We start from the raw sequence: 19,056 nt of genomic DNA, 5'->3' as shown, positions 1-19,056 counted from the left end.
AGTCATCAAAATTATTTGGAAAATTGGATTGCTTTAGTAGAATTACCATAATCATTCTTTAGAAAACGTGTATTGAATGAGTCAAATTTATACACGAAAGAGTTTATTTATTTCTCTGCCTTGGTCCAAAAAAGACTAAAGCTGGCTTAAAAAGGGATCACAAAATCGTTCTGAAAAATATTCAAGATCTTAAGTATATTACTCTCCCCAAAAGCTAGCTGCTTCCAAGCTTGACTTAATATTTTGCATGTTTTCTCTCCGTTGCTTGGTAAATATATTTGCTTCTCCTTTCTGCAATCGACGTCTGACAGCTGATTTTTGCTGCTTTGTCAACTGACGTTTCACCTTCTGTTTCACCAATTCCTGGAAAGATTTTGGTAATTAGTATCACTGATGATTGACCATACTGATAAGTAAACATTCAATAAAACAAAGTGACATTGCTAATATTTTTAAATTTTCTGTTAGCATGTATTCGTAAAATTCCAAATACTAACGATACTATACAAATCAGCAATATAACACTAAATTGTTATAAAATAAATCACATTCATAACAGAAAGATTATAACAAAGAATATAGTCAAGATTCTTTGAATAACAAATCACCATAGTGCCACCTAGTGTACATCAGAAAAACTTAAAGAAAAAAAAAACCCCTTAAAACTGAAACAAACAAGATAAAAACTGCTTGTTCCTCTGCTTTCTAGGTAAAAATAGGCATGTCTTTGTAGTACAAAATTATGTTTGAAAGCATGCACTACTGTTAAAAATATATCCAAAATAGATCCTTCGTAACTTCAGGTGTAGAAATGACCTGATGGCACCGTTACCCATGGAAAAGTCTTCATACAGTTTTTAGAATATGCTGAATGCTTTCTCATAGTGAATGATTGTAAATTCAAATGACTTCTATTACTTGAGGACACAGGCTTCCAGTGACTGCCAAAATGAATAAAATTTTTGAATATTCCATTCACAATAACCTTTTTTTCCCCTGAAGCACTACAGCCTGTTATTTAATTGTATATAACCTCGCATCATCCAAGTTGCCTCCGAAAAAAAGAAGACAAAAACTTTAAGGGGTGAAGCATGGGTCTCTTCTTCATATGCCCCACCCTATGCGAGGCACAAAGATGTATTTAAGGCTGTCCCCCAAAACTAGGAAGGTGGGCAACTTAGTAGGACCTACTATCCCAGAAGTTTAAGAGCTGAAAGTTTAAAATTGTAGTGACTGGCCTCCAGGACCCTTCCCTACCCCAGGAGGCCAGGCAACTATCAGTCTCCCCACCCTAGCAGGAGAGCAGAATACTGGAGACACCATCTTCTTAATCACAGCAAAGACAATAAGAGTAATACCTTTGGAATTCTAAAGAAAATTTATTTCCAAACCACGACTCTAATACTTAAACTCCCAATCAAGTGTGAAAACAAAATAAAAAGATATTTTTAGTAATAAAAAGTCTCCTCAAAATTTACTCTAATAACTACTGGAATCTAGAATGCCAATAAAGAAGTGAAGTAGGTAAGAAAAAGAGAGGGAACTAGGAAAGAAGGCACCCAACAGATTGGAGATGAAAAATCCCAGGAAAACAACAGACCATACACCACATTTAAAAGAGAAATTCAAAGAGGCCTCCCGAATATTTCCAAGAAAAAATAAATCAATTTCTTTTCCAAATATTCTGCTTGAATTTCCCCTTGGTTCTTCATTTCAATGAGACCTTAAGATAATCATATCAAGCAGCTGAAGCAAATTTCTGTAAAAATGTAGTTAAAATGATTGATTTGTTTCAAAGATTAGAGAGAAACCAAGCTAGACTAAAGAGACCTTTTTTTCTCCTTAGAAGGCAAACTTAGCTTGACCCCATTTTAAACTTTAAGTTCCTGCTGTTAGTGGTAAGGGAAATGGGATACAGTTAAGACCTAAAGACAATGTCAGTGCCATCATCTTTATATACAAAAGAGAGCATAAATTAGAATCTAAGAAAGTAGCATGAATTAGCAATATAACTTTTCTTTATATAAAATTGCCAATTTTACACAATTGTAATTAGATATAATTATGTTTTGAATCTGAGAAATCAAAGAAAGAAGGGTAAATCTCAGTAAGTATAGAAAATATCGAAGCCAAGAATGGACAGGAGGCCATAAAGTGTGATTCTTAAAAAAGACAGGTGAAATCAATAGATGTTTCAATGATTATACAGCTTTACATTTTATGTCCAGAAAACCAGGTAAATTATGAAGCCATCAGAAACTACATAAAAACCAATACATTTCTAGAATTTCACTCTTTTATTTTGGTCTGACAAGCTCTAAAGGTTTCTATTATCAAGCAAAGGTCCCTGAACTACTAAAAGTGTGCTATGTTATAAAATATAGCACTGTTATTTTTAGCTTGTTTTTGATAATTCAAATTTAATTTTGTAAATATCTCATATTACCCACCACAGGACAGACATTTTAACTTACTGACAATATAGCTGGACTTGGATATGGGAAGTTCAGGAAAAACTTTTCTTTTGAATTCATTTTTCACATAATAATTTTATTTCCTTCTTTCTAACTTCTAAACTGATGTTCCCCTTTTTGCTCATTTGAATTCATGACTAAAAACTGGTTTCAATGGTATTCAACATAATCCAGTGGTGCTTCGGTTTTCGAACGTCTTTGTTGACGAACATTTCAGGTTACTAACGCCGTAAAACCAGGAGTAAATGCTTCGGTTTTCAAATGCACCTCAGAAGTGGAACATGCCACAGGGCTTCTGCTGAGGGCAAGATCCTGAGGCCCAGCTGTCGGCTGTGGATCCTTTGATTTTTGAACATTTCAGAACTTGAATGGTCTTCCGGAATGGATTACATTCAAAAACCCAGGTACTACTGTACCTTTAAGCAGAAGGAAAAAAATCTAACCCACCAATTATGTACTTTTCTCTCTCTCCTTAAAACCTAAAAAGGGAATGGAGTCTTCCTGCTGGAATACCCCAGAGAGAAGGCAGGCAGGCAGAGAAGAGCCTCAGTAGGAGCAGGACTATCTGTGCTCATTATCCTGTCCAGAAAATGTCCCTTACAAAATTCTTTTGGACATTGCTGCTAAATGTCCAACAAATACTTGAGATACCAAAAATTAAAAAAATATCTATTTTTCTCTTTTTAAATTTAAGAACAAACTAACTAGTAAAGTTGGTGCATCTTTACACTTCAGCCACAGTACTGTTACTAGCTAGGTAACACTCAGCAAAGTCATGTAACCTACCTGGGCCTCAATTTCCTCACTGCTAAAATGTAGGGACTAGACCACATGAGAATCTACAAAGACCTACTTGGATTTAAATTTCTGTGATCTTCTCCTTCAAATTCAAGCTTACATGCTGCCCTTTCTCTGAAAGCTTTGATCATCCCAGCTAAAAGTGATCCTCTCTCTCTCCTATATTACTAAATTTGTACTTGTTATAACTTTAAACTATTAACATGCGAGGTCCAAATGGATCAGACTGTCCTATACATCATGTAATCAATCCTCACAAGCATTCCGTCTACAGTAGGGACCTAATAAACCCTTGTAAACATTGAATAAATGGTTACCGGAGGAATTGTTGAACAGCTTAAAACACTGCCTGCAGAAGTAACACTCAGAGTTCTTGTTCTATATCGAGTAATATCTTCCATATTTTCTTCATCTCTAAAATTAAAACAACACAATTTATCTAGTTAATTTTTATAATTATGCTTAATTAATTTATATTATTGCTTACATAATAAAGACACAAAATACATCAGAAATATTATATTTAAAATTTCTGTGAAGGTAAAACTAACCACAATTCAGCCAAATATATTAACAATTTTCATTTTTCAGCACTCTTATAAGTCACTACCAAAATTTCAAAATGGTAAATACTTTTGCCATCAAACTCTGTTATTACTTAGTCACAATTCATGTCTTATTCCTTCTTCTTTCCCTTAACTACACACAAATCTCACTCTTACAATCTAAATCCTTGGGACAGTTTCTTGTCATCTTTCCAAAAAAAAGCAGATGTGTGAGAGAGTATTCTACATCATCTGCTCTGCTAAGGTAGCAAAACTCCAATGATAGAAACCGTCTTATTTTACAAAGTTTTAAAGTATAAGAAACTCAGATGATATTAATTCTTAGCAGTCAATATTTTTCAGAAACATCAATTATATTTCTACTTTGAGTAATAATTTTGCCCAAAATGTGTTCAGAGAGTAAAAACAAATTATTCTGTGTTTAGACTATTTACCCTACATAGATTTTCTTCCATTACTTAAAATCCTGAGCCAGTGCCACTCTTAATATTAATTTTACTTTTTTATTATTAAAGGATAGTAAGCCCGAGTCTTCAGATACATTTATATGAAAAAGGAACAAAACTCTTGTGTTTTGCTTCAAAATGAAACTAATGATAAAGGATGTAAGTCTTAAAATGTACTGAGAAATGCCTAATAAATGTACTGATTTAATTTTAATTGTCATATTACTATTTTGAAATAAGTAATACTATATTTCATTAAGCTATAGTTGTTTGATTCTGGATAAACTATCCCAAATCTAAATTTTAGGTCACCTGCTAATCTAAGCTGAGACTGATTAATATTTGTAAGAAAAAAATTCTTGAAAGAAAAATAACATTACATTACATGAACAAATAAGAACAGAAGGTTCAAAGTAGCAGAGAAAATTCACTGTATTTCATGAAAAGAGCAAACATGAGATGTATAATTATGAAAATACACAATCATCCACCTAAAATATGACCAATTGAATAAGAGATCTGTATTAATTCTTTGAAAGTAATCAGTTTGTACTTTAAGGCAGATTGCTTAAAACTGAATCAATATGTTATCTAGGATCAGGTTGACTGTAGAGGGTAACTGGAATTTTAACAGAAGAGTTATTTGCTTTCATTTTACACATAACGGCCAGCACAGGATACAACTCCGTCACATCATCTGAAAAAATACTCATTTACCAGAATGGAAGAAAGTACAGGCCTTCAGATTAAAGTAAAAAAAAAAAAAATCAAAAAAATCAATCAACAGAAATCTATACCTGAAAGGCCTGCATTCTCTGTTTAATGAGGACAAGGCAATTAGATGAGGGCATTCATCTTCATACTCTTCAGAGCCCATGGGGATTCCTCCTTGACCTGTCTTACCATCTTGCCTGGTGTCATTTTCAGTGTTGTTTTTCTCCCCAGAAAACTCAGTTACAGAATTGTTTTCAACAACTTGCCCTTTTATTTCTTCTAAAGCTTGACTGAACTCAGTGATGTCAAAGTTGTCTGCATCAGCACTTTCCTCTGACAAATCATCTTCCTTTATTTGTTCAAGGTCTCCAGATGATCCGTAACAGCAGTCAACTGATTCGTCTACAGAGTTTCGTTCATTTTGATTTTCTGACCTACAAACCTTTGGTTTTTCTGATACCTCTTCATCAGAAAATGAGAATTCAGATCCTTCCTCTGTTTCAATGTCATCTGGACCTACTGGATGAAGCAGTTCATCATCTGCCTGCATTTCCTTTGTGTAGCCGCTGGCAGAAACCTCTACATCAAGAGTGTCCTCCCTCCTAGGAAAAGAAATGTCAAGCATTCAGAGAGGTGAAAATCCACCTGACATGGATAAATATTTATCACTCTGAAAAATTATAATTCTTAGGTGAGTTTAATAGTTTATATATTTTAAAGATTTTTCTTTGCTTGAAATGTAATACTTAAATTACTTAAGTATACAAATGTAAAAGATATATGCTGGTTGTTATTTACAAATAAAATGATTGTGCAAAGCAACAGATATTGAAAGGTTACAGATAGTTCAGTTGGTATTTATTGACTTAATAATCTAATTTTCAATAGGGACTAAAGATTACTTCTTTTAATTTATGTCAATTATCCCATGCCAAAAACAATATTTTAAGTAAGTGCATAAAATAAATGAGAAAATTTGGCCTTGAGAATGTACATATAATTAGATTCCATGAATCAATTAAAGATAGCCCAGTTCTGAATAAAGGAAAAACACAAATTCTGGCTTAATTCCTTACAAATGGATTATTCACAGAGCATCCCTACAATGAATAAACGTTCTTGAATTTATAAACAACTAGGTGTGTTCCTTCCCCAAATTTAGTAACATTCTCTAATGGATCAAAACCAGGTATTTTCTAGATTTTAAGTTTCATTTATATACCACACAACTATGATACTCAACAATGATTAATTACAATGTGTCAAAGGTCAGTCGCTTTCTGAAAATTTTTTAGATGAAAATGTTAACTTTTAGAACTAAATAAATCAGGTATTTAAAAGAGTTCTAGTTTTAAGCAATGCAGAGTACAAACCTGATATCACTAAAGGTTGGATAAAGCTCACTTTCATAGCTGAAACGTTTCATGAAGAAATCTCTAATGCATTTAACATCTCTGTCAAAATACCTGCAAAAGAATCATTTTTGATAGTCTTTGTTGTTCATTTTTTTCTGAGTCAATGACAATATCCTTAGTATTTGTTGTTATGATACTTCTTACATGAAAGAGAAAAGGATGTTACTCTAAAGAAAACACAAAAAAGAAAAAAACCTTTTGACAGTGTGTTTGAAGTACTAAAAGTAAAAGCAGAGGAACATGAAATATAAGCTGTTAAAGGCATATAGCGCCTATGGTTAGAAAACTCAAAGTTTTCCCGTAATGCAATAAGATGAATATGAATCTCAGAAAAAAAGACTATGGGCCTATAATTGCGGGGCAGCAGGTTTCCACCTTCCCTCATAGTCTCCAGTCCGTCTGGTTATATTTCTCATCAGCTACATCCAGTTGAACCCCTTGTCAACTGGGAAAGCTGAAGATAAAAATAGATTAGTAAGTCATAAAAAGAAGTTTGAGAACTACTGAATTATGTTCACATACCTTTAATATCTATTAGCTGACTTATAGTAATTTCCAAAGAGGTAAATAATGCTGTGGCTTATAAATAATAATCCAAAGACATGTATGTTAACAATCTGGACTGACAGTAAAAGGATCTCTGAATATCTGGTTGCTTTTTAGGACACCATAAAAGCAGCAAGAGCAGATTAAATTCTCTAGGTTTCCAAATGAGGGAGAATTTTAACTACATTATTATTTTAGAGAAAGATGAAGTTTAGAAACAGGAAGACAATGTCACTATTCTTTGCTTTTAGGGCACTCTAAGGAAAAAAAACCTCAATAAATTATTTTAAAATCATATTTTTATGTATGCTTATGTCTTACCTACTAGACAATGACTTCTTCAAAAGTAGAGACAGGTCTTATTTATATCTAAATCTTTAGTGGCTTAACAGAATTCCTTCACCCAATTACTTGCCCATAAAAGTTCAAGTTAAATCACAAAGTCTTCAAGGATAATGCAGCCTTAACTTGGAATGTCATATCTATTATATTTCTGTCTCTAATTCTCCTGGTTCCCAGATGTTCCTGTATTGTGTTACTATGTTGCACCACTTTAATAAAAATGGTACTTAGTCATCATCCAAAGATATATTAACCACCCAAGTACGAGGCATTAATCTATCAGTATTATTTTGTTAAAAATACTCAAGTTTATTTTAAAATGACATTTCGTTCTCTAGAAAAAACATAGATATTTTCTAATAAAAATCAGGAATAAGAGCTTCACTGAACACAAACTGGTTCGAGCTCAAACTTTGCTCATATTATGTAAGTGTTAACAGTTATCTTTGGGAAAAAGGAGAAGCTTCTCATATTATAACTTATAACGGAGAAAAAATACTCACCCTTAATTTGATTTTGATTATGGTCAATTGTATCGGAGAATACAAATAAAGAAGAATAATCTGTTATATTTCACAATTTGGCTGGTTTAAGTGGTTAAGTAATGTGAGGAATAAGATTATATCATGGTATACAAAGCATTTCTCCCCTGTGTCAGGGATAAGGTTTTACTGGAATTCTTTTCTAACAATAAAATAAAAGCTAAAAATGACATGAGAGATATTAATGGTCCAGCAATTGAGTCCAGTCCAAATCCGTAACTTTTACTACGGCCACCAAGATTATTGAATTATGCTTGGTGAGGCCCTCTTGGAGGCAACCATGGAGCAGAAGAGAGGAAAGGCAGAGAGGATGGGGTTCCTTCCATGTCTCTACTTCTGAGCAAGCTTTTGTTTTAAAAATTGGGCTTCCACCTAAATATTTGCTTAAATAAAGGGTTCCATGGCTAAAAACATTTGACTTTTAAAAGCCTGTCAGCCCGGCTGGGCATGGCTCAGCGGTTGAGCATTGACCTAGGATCCAGGAGATCGCGCTTCGATTCCTGGTCAGGGCACATGCTGGGTTGTGAGCTCCATCCCCAGTCAGGGGCGTGCAGGAGGCAGCCGATCAATGACGACTCTCTCATCATTGATGTTTCTCTCTTTCTCCCTTTCCCTTTCCTTTCTCTGAAATCAATAAAATTTAAAAAAAAAAAAAAAAAGCCTGTCAGGTTATACGAATAATTCAACCTGTTTTGACGGTTTATAAACGCAGTAGTTTCTTCGGATTTCCGATACACAGGATAAGCTTAAAGAACAGGTTTTAAAGACTAGATAAAAACACACTCCCCCTTTATAAACCATCTGTGGAATAAGAAAGATTCTTTAAAGGGGAAATACTTAGTAGTTTGATATCACTTAATTTAAAAAAATATCCAAAATTTTAGACCACTGACATCAGCCACTTCCAAATAGTTACTGACCCAAATTACAGTATTACAAAGTAGAAAATTATGAATAAAAATGATTGCATCACACATAAGCACACTCACATTCACAACCAATTTTAGCTCATACCATTCAGCATTGGGATGAGAAGTTGAAACCATTTGTGGAAAATCAATCATGGTGATGTGGTCATCTTTATCCAAAATGAGATTGAATTCATTGAAATCTCCATGAATCAGCCCATGATTTGCAAGTTTGACAATTAGTTCCATGGCTTCATCATATACTGATGCAGGATCTTCAACATGGTGTATCTGACATCTGCAAGTATTTTAAGTATGAAAATAAGTTATTTGTACTCATTTACGATTTTAATGGAAGTGCGTATATATATTATTTCCATTTTTTGTCTCCTGAGCAGTTTTCCCTCCATTCCCATCAGCATTCAGACATAACAGCATCCATATATTATTAAAAAAAATAAGCCACACCTTGCCTCAATTCTGTATCTTCTTTCCACTGTCACATCTTTTCTTTGATCTTTATAGCCAAACTCCTCTACATGTGCTTTCTCCAAATCTTTCCCTCCCACTCTAAGAAACCATTTTGGACAGGTTTTCTTCATCCACCTTTTCCCAATAAAATAGCCCTGTCAAGACTCCCAATGACTTCCACGTTCCTAAACCCAATGGTCAATTCCCGGTCTTCACCATACTTGGTTGGGCAGGTAACTTCTTCCCCGTCCTTAAAACACTTTCTTCACTCGACTCCTGGTATTCCAACTCTTTAGTTTGTCCTCTTTCTACACTCATCATTCCTTCCTAGTCTTTTCTGCTAATTTTTTATTTTCCCCCTGACCTTTAAATGTTGGAGTTCCTCAAAGGTTAATCCTAGAGCATCTTAGCTTATTTAAAATCATTCCTGGTGATCTAATTCAAGCTCACAGCTCTAAACACCATATATAGGGTGTCCCAAAAAAGTATATATGAAGGTAGTGTTTCTTAAAATACATTTCATTTTCAACATTGAGCTACCAGCTGTTAAAATGTGTATACATTTTTTGGGGACACCCTGTATGTACTGACTTCAGTCTAGACTCCTCTGAACTCTTATGTATCTCAAATTTACCATGTCCCAAACTGTAACTCTGACTCTGTCCCACCCTCTAACTTCACACTGTTCTTGTTTTCCCAGCTCACCTATAAATGTCAGCTTTATCCCCCCGATTAACTCTTCAGGTCCAAAACCTGTTGTTACCTTTGACTCGAACCTTCCTTCACATCAATATCCAATCCCAAACAAATCATGTTGGCTCTTCCAGAAAAACATTTCCAGAATCTGACCACTTTTCGTCACCTTGACATCTACCACTTTGATCTAAACTACCAAGTCTCTTGACTGGATCATTACAATAATCTCCTAAACTGTCTTCCTAATTCTCTCCTTATCTCCTTTCAGGCTATTCTCAACATAGCTGTCAGTGATCCTATCAAAACATTAGTCAGGTCATGTCTCTTCTCAGTTCAAAACCCTCCAATGGCTTCTTATCTCAATAAAAATTAAAAAGTCCTTGTGCAAATATCACTATAAAGGCAATCACATTACAATATATAAAAGTATCAAATCACATATTGTATACCTTAATTTGCATAATGTGTATTAAATATATTTAAAAAAAATTTTAAAGGCACTACAATGACTTACAAACCCTAAGTCATCTGGTCCCCTGCTGCCTCTCTGATCTCATCATTTATAATTTCTCCCTTACTCATTCAGCGCAGCCATGACGACATCCTCGCTGTTCCCTGAACATCTGGCATACGTCCATCCACAGCTGGAATCTTCCTAGATATCTTTATGGTTTCCCTTCATTTCTTCCAGGATTCTTATCAGTGAGACTTCCCCTGACCCCTCCATGTAAAACAGCAGCCTCCTATACCCACCGCAGTCCTTCTTGTCTCCCTTATCCTGCTTTGTTTTTATCCACGGTATTTACTACCATCTGATATATATAGGGTGAGGCAAAAGTAGGCTTACAGTTGTGAGTACCTGAAACAGAATTTATTCTTGTATTAATTATTTTCCACACGAACTGTAGACCTACTTTTGCCCCACCCTATATTTCCTTATTTAGCTATTTACTGCGTGTGTCCTTCCATCAAAATGTAAGCTCTGTGAGGGCAGAGATCTGGTTTACTGCTGAGCCTGGAACAGTACTTGGCATATAGTAGATTGTTAACAAATATTTGTTGAATGAATCATAGAGATTACAAAATATACACTGTTAGAATGAAACTGCATTTTCAATTTACCTCAGTCTATTGCTGTATTTCTAACCTCACAGAAACAATATTCTACTTAATTAATTTTTTTTTTTTCTTTAAAAAACTGAACTTTACATTTATTATGACCCATGGTTTCAATAATAAAAAATACTTACAGAGGATAGCCATTTATGAGTTCCATGACCACTGCATGGCGATTATAATCAATTGGCTTTGGAACTGGAAATTTCCTCTCATACAATGCCTAAAACATAGCAAACAGGTATAAACTAATGAAGAGATCATTAGTTTTTAAGGAACAATACAAGTAAATATATCTGCCCACAACCAGAAGAAAAACACACAAGCCTTTACAAAGTTACAGTTAACACATGATTATTTATATATAGCTAGTCACAGCATAGAATGAGCTGTACATTTAAAAAAATTAAACCAATTTATTTAATTCATTTTACGAAACACTCATTTATTGAACATTTATTAAATATTATACACTGTGCAAGGGTTACAAAAGTGAGTGTGAAAAAGTCTCTGCCTTTAGGATATATCCTCTACACTTTTGTAAGTTTCTGCCATTGGAGTGTGCCTAAAAAAATGAAATAAAAAATGACTTAGGAAGTGCTCTGTGTTCTGACATATTAGGATATTAAACATTCCAATAGATTAGGCATTTTAGTCTACAGAGCACTGCCCTTTTCTTCAGACCAAATATACGATATAAATCTATTACTTGGCAAATATACACACTGTAGTAGTCTGAGTCAAATGTTACTTCATATTATCCATAGATCCATCTTTTCCCCTATGCTTAACTTTTTCTATGCTTTGCTTACAAAGTCCTGTTATTACTTCTTTCAGAATGTTAGATTTATGACCCCTGCCATTTGAAATGCTACCATTTCTAAGCAGGCCTTTGTCATTTATACCCAAGCACTCCAATAGTGGTTCTAGCTCTTGCCACCATACCTAACCTTTAAGTTGTGTACCAACAGCAAACTAAGATGCTTATGCCAATGCTCAATTTAAAAATTTACAATGGCTACTTGACTTGGGGTGGTCAACACACGATACAGTGTACAGATAATGTATTGTGGAATTGTACATCTAAAATCTGTACGATTTTGTTGACAATGTCACCCCAATAAATTAAAAAAACACACCTGCAATGGCTATAAATACTGACTTTAGTCTGAACAAGTTTTTCTAGTTTTCAAAACTCTCTTTAATCCACTTAACCAGTCCTACTTTTCCCAAAACTCTCTCCAATGAGCATTCTGCAGTGAAGTCAGGATAGTCACCTCAGTGGCTATTACCTCAACACCCATAGTCATGTCTTTGCCCAAAGTTGTTTCTCTGCAAAGTGCACCATTTTACTGCCTACTCTTTATAGCCAAATCATATGCATGCTTCATAACTTTACCCAAATCCCACTCACTTTATGAAACCTCCATCATCAACTATTCTACTCTACAGAAGTTTCTCTAAACACATATAACTTGGTTTTTAAATTTTTCTTTGCTTTATGTGTGCTCATGTTATTTTCCCAACTTTAAGACACAGACCGCATTGGTTATTCTTTTGGCATCTACCCCTACACCCCACCCTACCCCTCAGACTTAATACAGTGGTAGACACATAGTTGATACTCAACAGGGTTGATTTTAAAAGACTGTCTGCTCTCTACTTCCTATCTTCTTTGGACAGCAAATGACGAATTCCACTCCCCGAAAACTCCCCAAGCAAGTGTTTACTTGGCTTAAAAAATTTTTTTTCAATCCAAGTGATTTTGCGCATGCCCTGGCAGCTCAACAGCACATACTAACTCAGTGGTCCAGCCCGTGTACCAAAGCTTAACCCTTAAGCTGTAGCTCACTTTCACCTTATTCTCTGCTAGGAAAATATGAATGTATTTCAAAAAGCCTGTTAAGCACAAATGAGTTCTACTGCTATACCTTCATATAAAAACCTTGAGAATATAATTAATATAGATTTGGGAAAATGTGTAATGATTCCTACCAAACTGTCTACTGATTATTGTAGGATACAAATCATTAGTATAAGACAAGAAATACATAACATGTATGGTATCAGTACCATTTATACTATGTTGAGAATTTTCCCCCATGGCCACTAAAAATTTAAGCACATGAATTAAAATAACATACTTAAAGAACACCAAACTGAAACTTCCAAGAAACACTGGTCATACACTGTATGACTTTTTATAATTTAATTTTTTTTAACTGAAGATAAGTTATAATAAATCCTACTGAAGAATAAAAATGTAATGTTACTTTCTGCTTAATTTATTATTATTTTTTAAAATATATCTTTATTGATCTCAGAGAGAGGAAAGGAGAGGGAGAGAGAGAAACATCAATGATGAGAGAGTCATTGATCGAGCCCGCAACCCGGACATGTGCCCTGACAGGGAATCGAACCCTGATCGCCTGGATCCTAGGTTGATGCTCAACCGCTGAGCCACACCCGGCCGGCACCGCTGAGCCACACCCGGCCGGGCACTTTCTGCTTTATTTAATGTTATTGAAGACATGTTATCAATTAGAGATAGACATATGTAGTTTAAATATACACTCACACATATACATTTGTGAGGCAATCACATCATTAGTGTACTTTAAGCTTTTCTATCTTAATATTGTTAATAATATGTTGCCTTTATACATTTATAAAAATTAAAAATTCCTTTACATAGAAGGAAATCATCACGAAAACAAGAGAAGCAAATCAATAATGAGTTAAAAGTGATTGTAAGGACTGGGACTGGAAGTAGGAAGACAGATATGGGGGCAACAAACTGATGCTTGTCACTACAGCCTTTCAGCTGTAAGTATTACTTGGTTAAAAAATGAAAAATTATTTTTAAAATACCTTCATATAGGCAAATTCTTTCATGGCAGAGAGACGAGATAAATAAAGCCAAGACACGTTATGCCTGTGTTTATGGTAATCACGCTTGTTTTTCAGATTTCGAAAGGAGGTTCTTCCCAGTCTGTGAAGCTTTAATGCAAATTGCTGGCCTTCTCCATTTGCAACAATATAAATATCTAGAGCCAAGATTTTAAAAATATCATTATTACATTTTATGCTAATAAGCTGAAACAATTCTAATCTTTTAACACTGATTTTATTTGTATCAAATTTTATCTTTCCTAGACACCAGAAATACGTATCAGTCAGAAAATTATTTAATTACAATCCAAAATAAGATGACACGTATTAATATCTAATACAAAATAAAAAAGGGAAGCATTGTGTCAAAGGTTATTGCTTCCAAAGGTGCTCAATGCTCAATTCAATTTAGTGGAAAAAATCTAATTGTTCCTTAGTGTCCTATAGGTACAAGAAGCGATTTAATAATATCTTTCTTTTCAAAAACGAGTTCATTTCTGCAATTGCTTCAATGAATAATACTTAGTTGTCAGAATATAATTCTATAATCAGAATGGAGCAGATCTTTCCTTGAGTATTCCAACCATCAAAACAAGTTGTTGTTTATAATACTAACATATTGAACATGTCTTAATTATCATGGGAAACTTTATTACTTTAATTATCAAGAAACAGCCTCTTTCTTACATTGGTGGGATCATAAATTGGTGCAAACATTTTGGAGGGAAATGTGGTAATATCAAACTTTTACCAGCACATTATTTTTAAGAATGTATTTATAAACTTATTTGCACAAAGACATGTATAAGAGTGTTCACCACATTATTTACAAAAAAAGATTGAAGTAACTTGAATGTCCATAACAACTGGGACTGGTAAAGTCAATTATGGAGCATCCATAAAATGTAACACCCAGTAACTATGAGAAAGACAAATCTGTTAACGTGAAATATCAGAAAAAAGATCAAGGTGCAGAATAATAAGTACTGTTTGCTCTTACCTGAGATTAAAAAGATATGTGACTGTATACATATGTATCCTTAGTACATTATGTATTTCTATTTACACAGAATATTTCTAGAAGGATATGTAGGCTATCAATAAACTTTGGGAAATAATAACAGGAGACTGAGGTGAGAGGTGAGATTTCCTTTTCATTGTACTCTCTTTTGTACTATTTATCATTTTGTATGCAATGAAGTTCTTTAAAAAAAAAAAAGCCATTAATGAAAAACACCGGACATAAATTAAGAGAGTATAGCTCAAAAGGTGTTTCATTTTCTCATTTTATATATTTTGCGGACACACGCACAGTGCAGTATTTAGCGCTCTGATATTACTTATTAAATATACCCTATAAACTGCATATTAATACAGAAGACATACAAACTATCTGAAGTATATAGCAACCTCTTTTGGGGTAGGCTTCCTAATAATTCCTTTTCTCCCAACTTTAATTCTCCTTCCTCAGTTTAGATAAACAATGCAACTATACAAGATAAACTACACTGGAAAGAAAAGCAGTGTATAAGAGGGCAGGGTATGAAGAAAATCATTCCCTGTTCTTCATTTCTACTCGTCTTCCACACAAAAATACATAAGCATTGGTTCAACGCTATTTAGAATGCTTTTCTGTGTTCTATACATGCCTAACTTTGCCTTGTTATCAGATTGTTATGAAGAAAAGATGTGTTTGTGGTTTTTAGATATTCACTGTCTCCTAGTACTTCCTTGTATTACATATTTTAGCTATTACAAATATCCAATTTATCAGATGTAAGAGCAAATGAAATATTTGCTAAAGATTTCAGTTATTAGAGGAAAACTAATTCTTGGTATACTCAATTTTCAGTGATAGACTTATGACAAAATAATAATCTACTATGCTAAAGGTAATTTCATAATCTGTATTATTTCTAAACACCTTTTCCATTTACTGTTTAGTTGGAAAAAATAAACTAAAAGACGAATGCTTTCTCAAAGCGAATATAAACTAAAGCAAAGAAAATCATTCAATAGTACTGTTAGCACTTACCAGATTCTTTGCCAACACCCATCTGGTTTCCAACAGACTCAACTACTTGTCTAGAAGAAAGTGTTTTCAAAGCTAGGTAGTCATAGCCTGCATTTGTCAACCGATAACCCTGGACAGCTAGACAAAAGCAAATGAGAAAGACTGTATTTTAGTTACATTGTACCACCAAGTCACATCAGTTCAAGTCATGAGAATTTAGACACGGGAAGTCTTAGCTGGAAAAAGATTAGCCACCTAGTTTTACTAATTTAGCATTTCTTCCTATAATTTGTGTTTCTTCTCTAGAGCAGTGTTACTTAAAGTGTGACCCACAGACTGACACCAGTCTATGTTGCTAGTCTGTAACAAGATACAGAAACTGAAATGAATGGTTAAGTTAAAAAATTTTTGTATCAATTTCACCAAGTTATTTTATGTCTTCAACTCTAATAAGGAATTTATGCCTTTATTTTTCAGTTTACTTCATTTTTCTAGTAATGACTTTTTGTTATTTTATAAAAGTATGGATCCATGATAGGCTGAAAAAAAGAAACTCAATTCTCACCACAAATAGTTTGAGAAGTAATGTTCTAAAGACTTGTGGCAGACTGTATTTCCAAAGATGGCAGCATCAATATTTGTATCCTACTTGCTCTTACGTAATTGAGATCTGCTAATACCTCTATCAGGAGGTGCAGGCTATTTTTCCGCCCTCTTTGATATGGGTGAGCCCTGTAACTGCTCTAACCAGTAGAACACCGCAGAAGTATGCAGTGTCAGTTCTGGGGCTAGTGCTTTCCTGGTCTGGAAACTTCCACTTCCTGCCCTTTGGAAAGTTTGGTCTGGGGGAAGCCAGTTACAATGAAAAATCACAAATGGTACCTCAAATACTCACTTTTGGTACGTTCCCAAGCTATGAGTTTATGTTTCACTAATTCTCTTAAAACTTTATTACAGCCACCATGTTTAAGGCTGGCTATAGAAGCAACCAAACTGCAGGGAACGATTTCATGGTTCTTCATGCCCATTTCAACCTGAAATTAAAGGAATCATTATGTAATCATAAATAACACATAGCTACTATCAAACTTTGCTAAGAAATTAAATTCTCCTTCAAACTTCTCTGACCATGCAGCTCCCCAACCAATTCTGAGACATTATTACTACCTTCTCTGGACATATTTTTAACCACAATTTGATATATAATCACTGATATTCATATTCTATCTCTCTATTAAATGATATGCACTTCAAGGGTAAAGAATGTGAGTGTTTAACATAGTAACTGACATGTGGTAAATACTAAATTGACATCCAAATATTTGTCTTTAAAAATTAGATATGCTAGGTATTTATTAAGAAAATATTAATGAGAAAGTATCATATGTAGGTATTGTAAAGGATAAAACAATATGTACAAATACTCTCCACCCCTGGAGAATATATTATCTACATATGGAAATAAGAATGTATACATCTAATTCTATTAGAAGGTAAGAAATGATAAGGGATCAGTTTCAAGGAAGTAGCAGCACTTGAGACTAACTTTGGGATACAGAAAAAGCAGACAAGGGAATACCAGGGAAAGACAAGAAAAAAAGATTTGGATATGGCACATAGGCAAGAAAGTACAGAGCACAGGAACCGCTATTACAGTGGTAGCTCAGATGGGATGGGGTGCAGAGTTCATGAAAAGAAGGCTGGAAAATGCCTTTTAGTAAGATATGGAAGGCCTTGAATACACACAAAGGAGTTTTAGATTTTATACAGAGGAAAGTAGGAAACCCTTGAGGATGTTTAGGTAAGGAGACGTACGAACCATTGTTTTAATTTAAGAACATTAATCTAGCAGAAAACATGCAAAAATTGGAGGTGGTATATTGGAGAATTAAGATGACAGTCTAAGCCAGAGGAAACAGAAGCTGCAACAGGGAAGAGGCAGTGGTGATAGACGGAAAGAACTCAAGAAGTGGGAGGGTAAAGGAAACGAATCAAAGCTGAAGTGATGAGGAAGAGCAGGTTTTAAAATGATAATTATGATTATTTTCATGGAGTTTGGGAAAGAAGGGGGTAGACTTAAAGCCAGCACTCAGGCTCCGTGCCCTACGCGTGGCTTCCATCCCGTTACCCTTTCCATCCCCACAGCCCTTACTGTCTGACGTTACCCTTGTTGTTTATTTACACGCTTAACTGACGAGCTGTCTCCCTTGTCTTGTCTGCACCCCGTTGAATTCTCTAAAGTTGTCACTAACAACCCGACAAACGTGCTGACTGACTGAGTCGTAAGGATGCTCTGTGACCGAGTCTGTGGGGAACTCAACGCTATGAACTCTCAGGAGCCTTAAACTTAAACCCTCCTCGGCTGTCCGGAAGCCCTGGGGGAGAATAACTTCCGGGGCCACCGAGATGCGCGTGGCTCTGCAGCAGGAGAAGGGGAGCAGAAAGGATGGAAATAGTTAGAAGAGGGGCCTTTGCTGTCTGTATTTGGGATCCGCCTCTCTGGTCCTCTTTTCCCCATTCCCAACCTGGGCCGCTTCCAGGGCCCTCTGCTCCCAGCAAACTTCCAGGAACAGGGCGCACGGTGGGAAAGGGCGGGGACAGGGGCAAAAGGCGAGCTCCTTACCGCGGTCAGGACCCTGAAGTCATCCCGGCTCAAGTACCGCAACTTGGCCACATTCACCTTCCCCATGGCGACCCCACACCGAGCCCGGAAGCCTCTTCCGGGACAACCACCGGAGGACGTGAGGCACGTCGGCCCTGCGGCGTCCCACGTGCGCACAGAAGGGGAGGGCGGCTCGCGCATGCGCCGCTCATTATTTCAGGTCCTTGTTAATGAATACAAGTACGATTCTTACTGACACGGGAAAGTAAAACGTCGCCGGGCGTTCTGAGGCACGTAGTATGAAAAAACGGAGAACTTTGCAAAGTGTTGTTTTTTCATGTATGTGAGTTGGCGGACTGCACGCGTTCGACGTTTTATTTTTCATATCTGCCAGGACCAACTGCTTAAAGGACTGCTGAGAGTAGAGGGTTAACGTTTATCAAGTTTTATCCCCCAAAACCAACTCTTTGTAGGCGGAGCGAGTTCCAACAGAGGACGAACAAGAACCTGAGCG

General features: G+C 35.3%; 1 protein-coding gene across 1 annotated transcript; it reads right to left on the bottom strand.

Moving 5' to 3' along the window:
* Positions 1-86: 86 nt before the first annotated feature.
* RIOK2 (RIO kinase 2) lies at positions 87-18,721 on the bottom strand. Its single transcript, XM_081133164.1, has 10 exons — positions 18,564-18,721; positions 16,836-16,974; positions 15,962-16,078; positions 13,906-14,081; positions 11,169-11,257; positions 8,858-9,049; positions 6,372-6,464; positions 5,082-5,600; positions 3,590-3,686; positions 87-363 (listed from the first exon to the last, which is right to left on the bottom strand). The coding sequence occupies exons 1-10, from the start codon at positions 18,627-18,629 to the stop codon at positions 199-201; spliced, it is 1,653 nt and encodes a 550-aa protein (XP_080989290.1). The 5' UTR covers positions 18,630-18,721; the 3' UTR covers positions 87-198.
* Between the last annotated feature and the right edge of the window lie 335 nt (positions 18,722-19,056).

The sequence above is a fragment of the Miniopterus schreibersii genome (genome assembly GCF_964146895.1).
Source record: "Miniopterus schreibersii genome assembly, chromosome: 3".
NCBI classification, from domain to species: Eukaryota; Metazoa; Chordata; class Mammalia; order Chiroptera; family Miniopteridae; genus Miniopterus; species Miniopterus schreibersii.
Note: the sequence above shows the minus strand (reverse complement) of the source record. Positions and strands in the feature narration are given on the sequence as shown.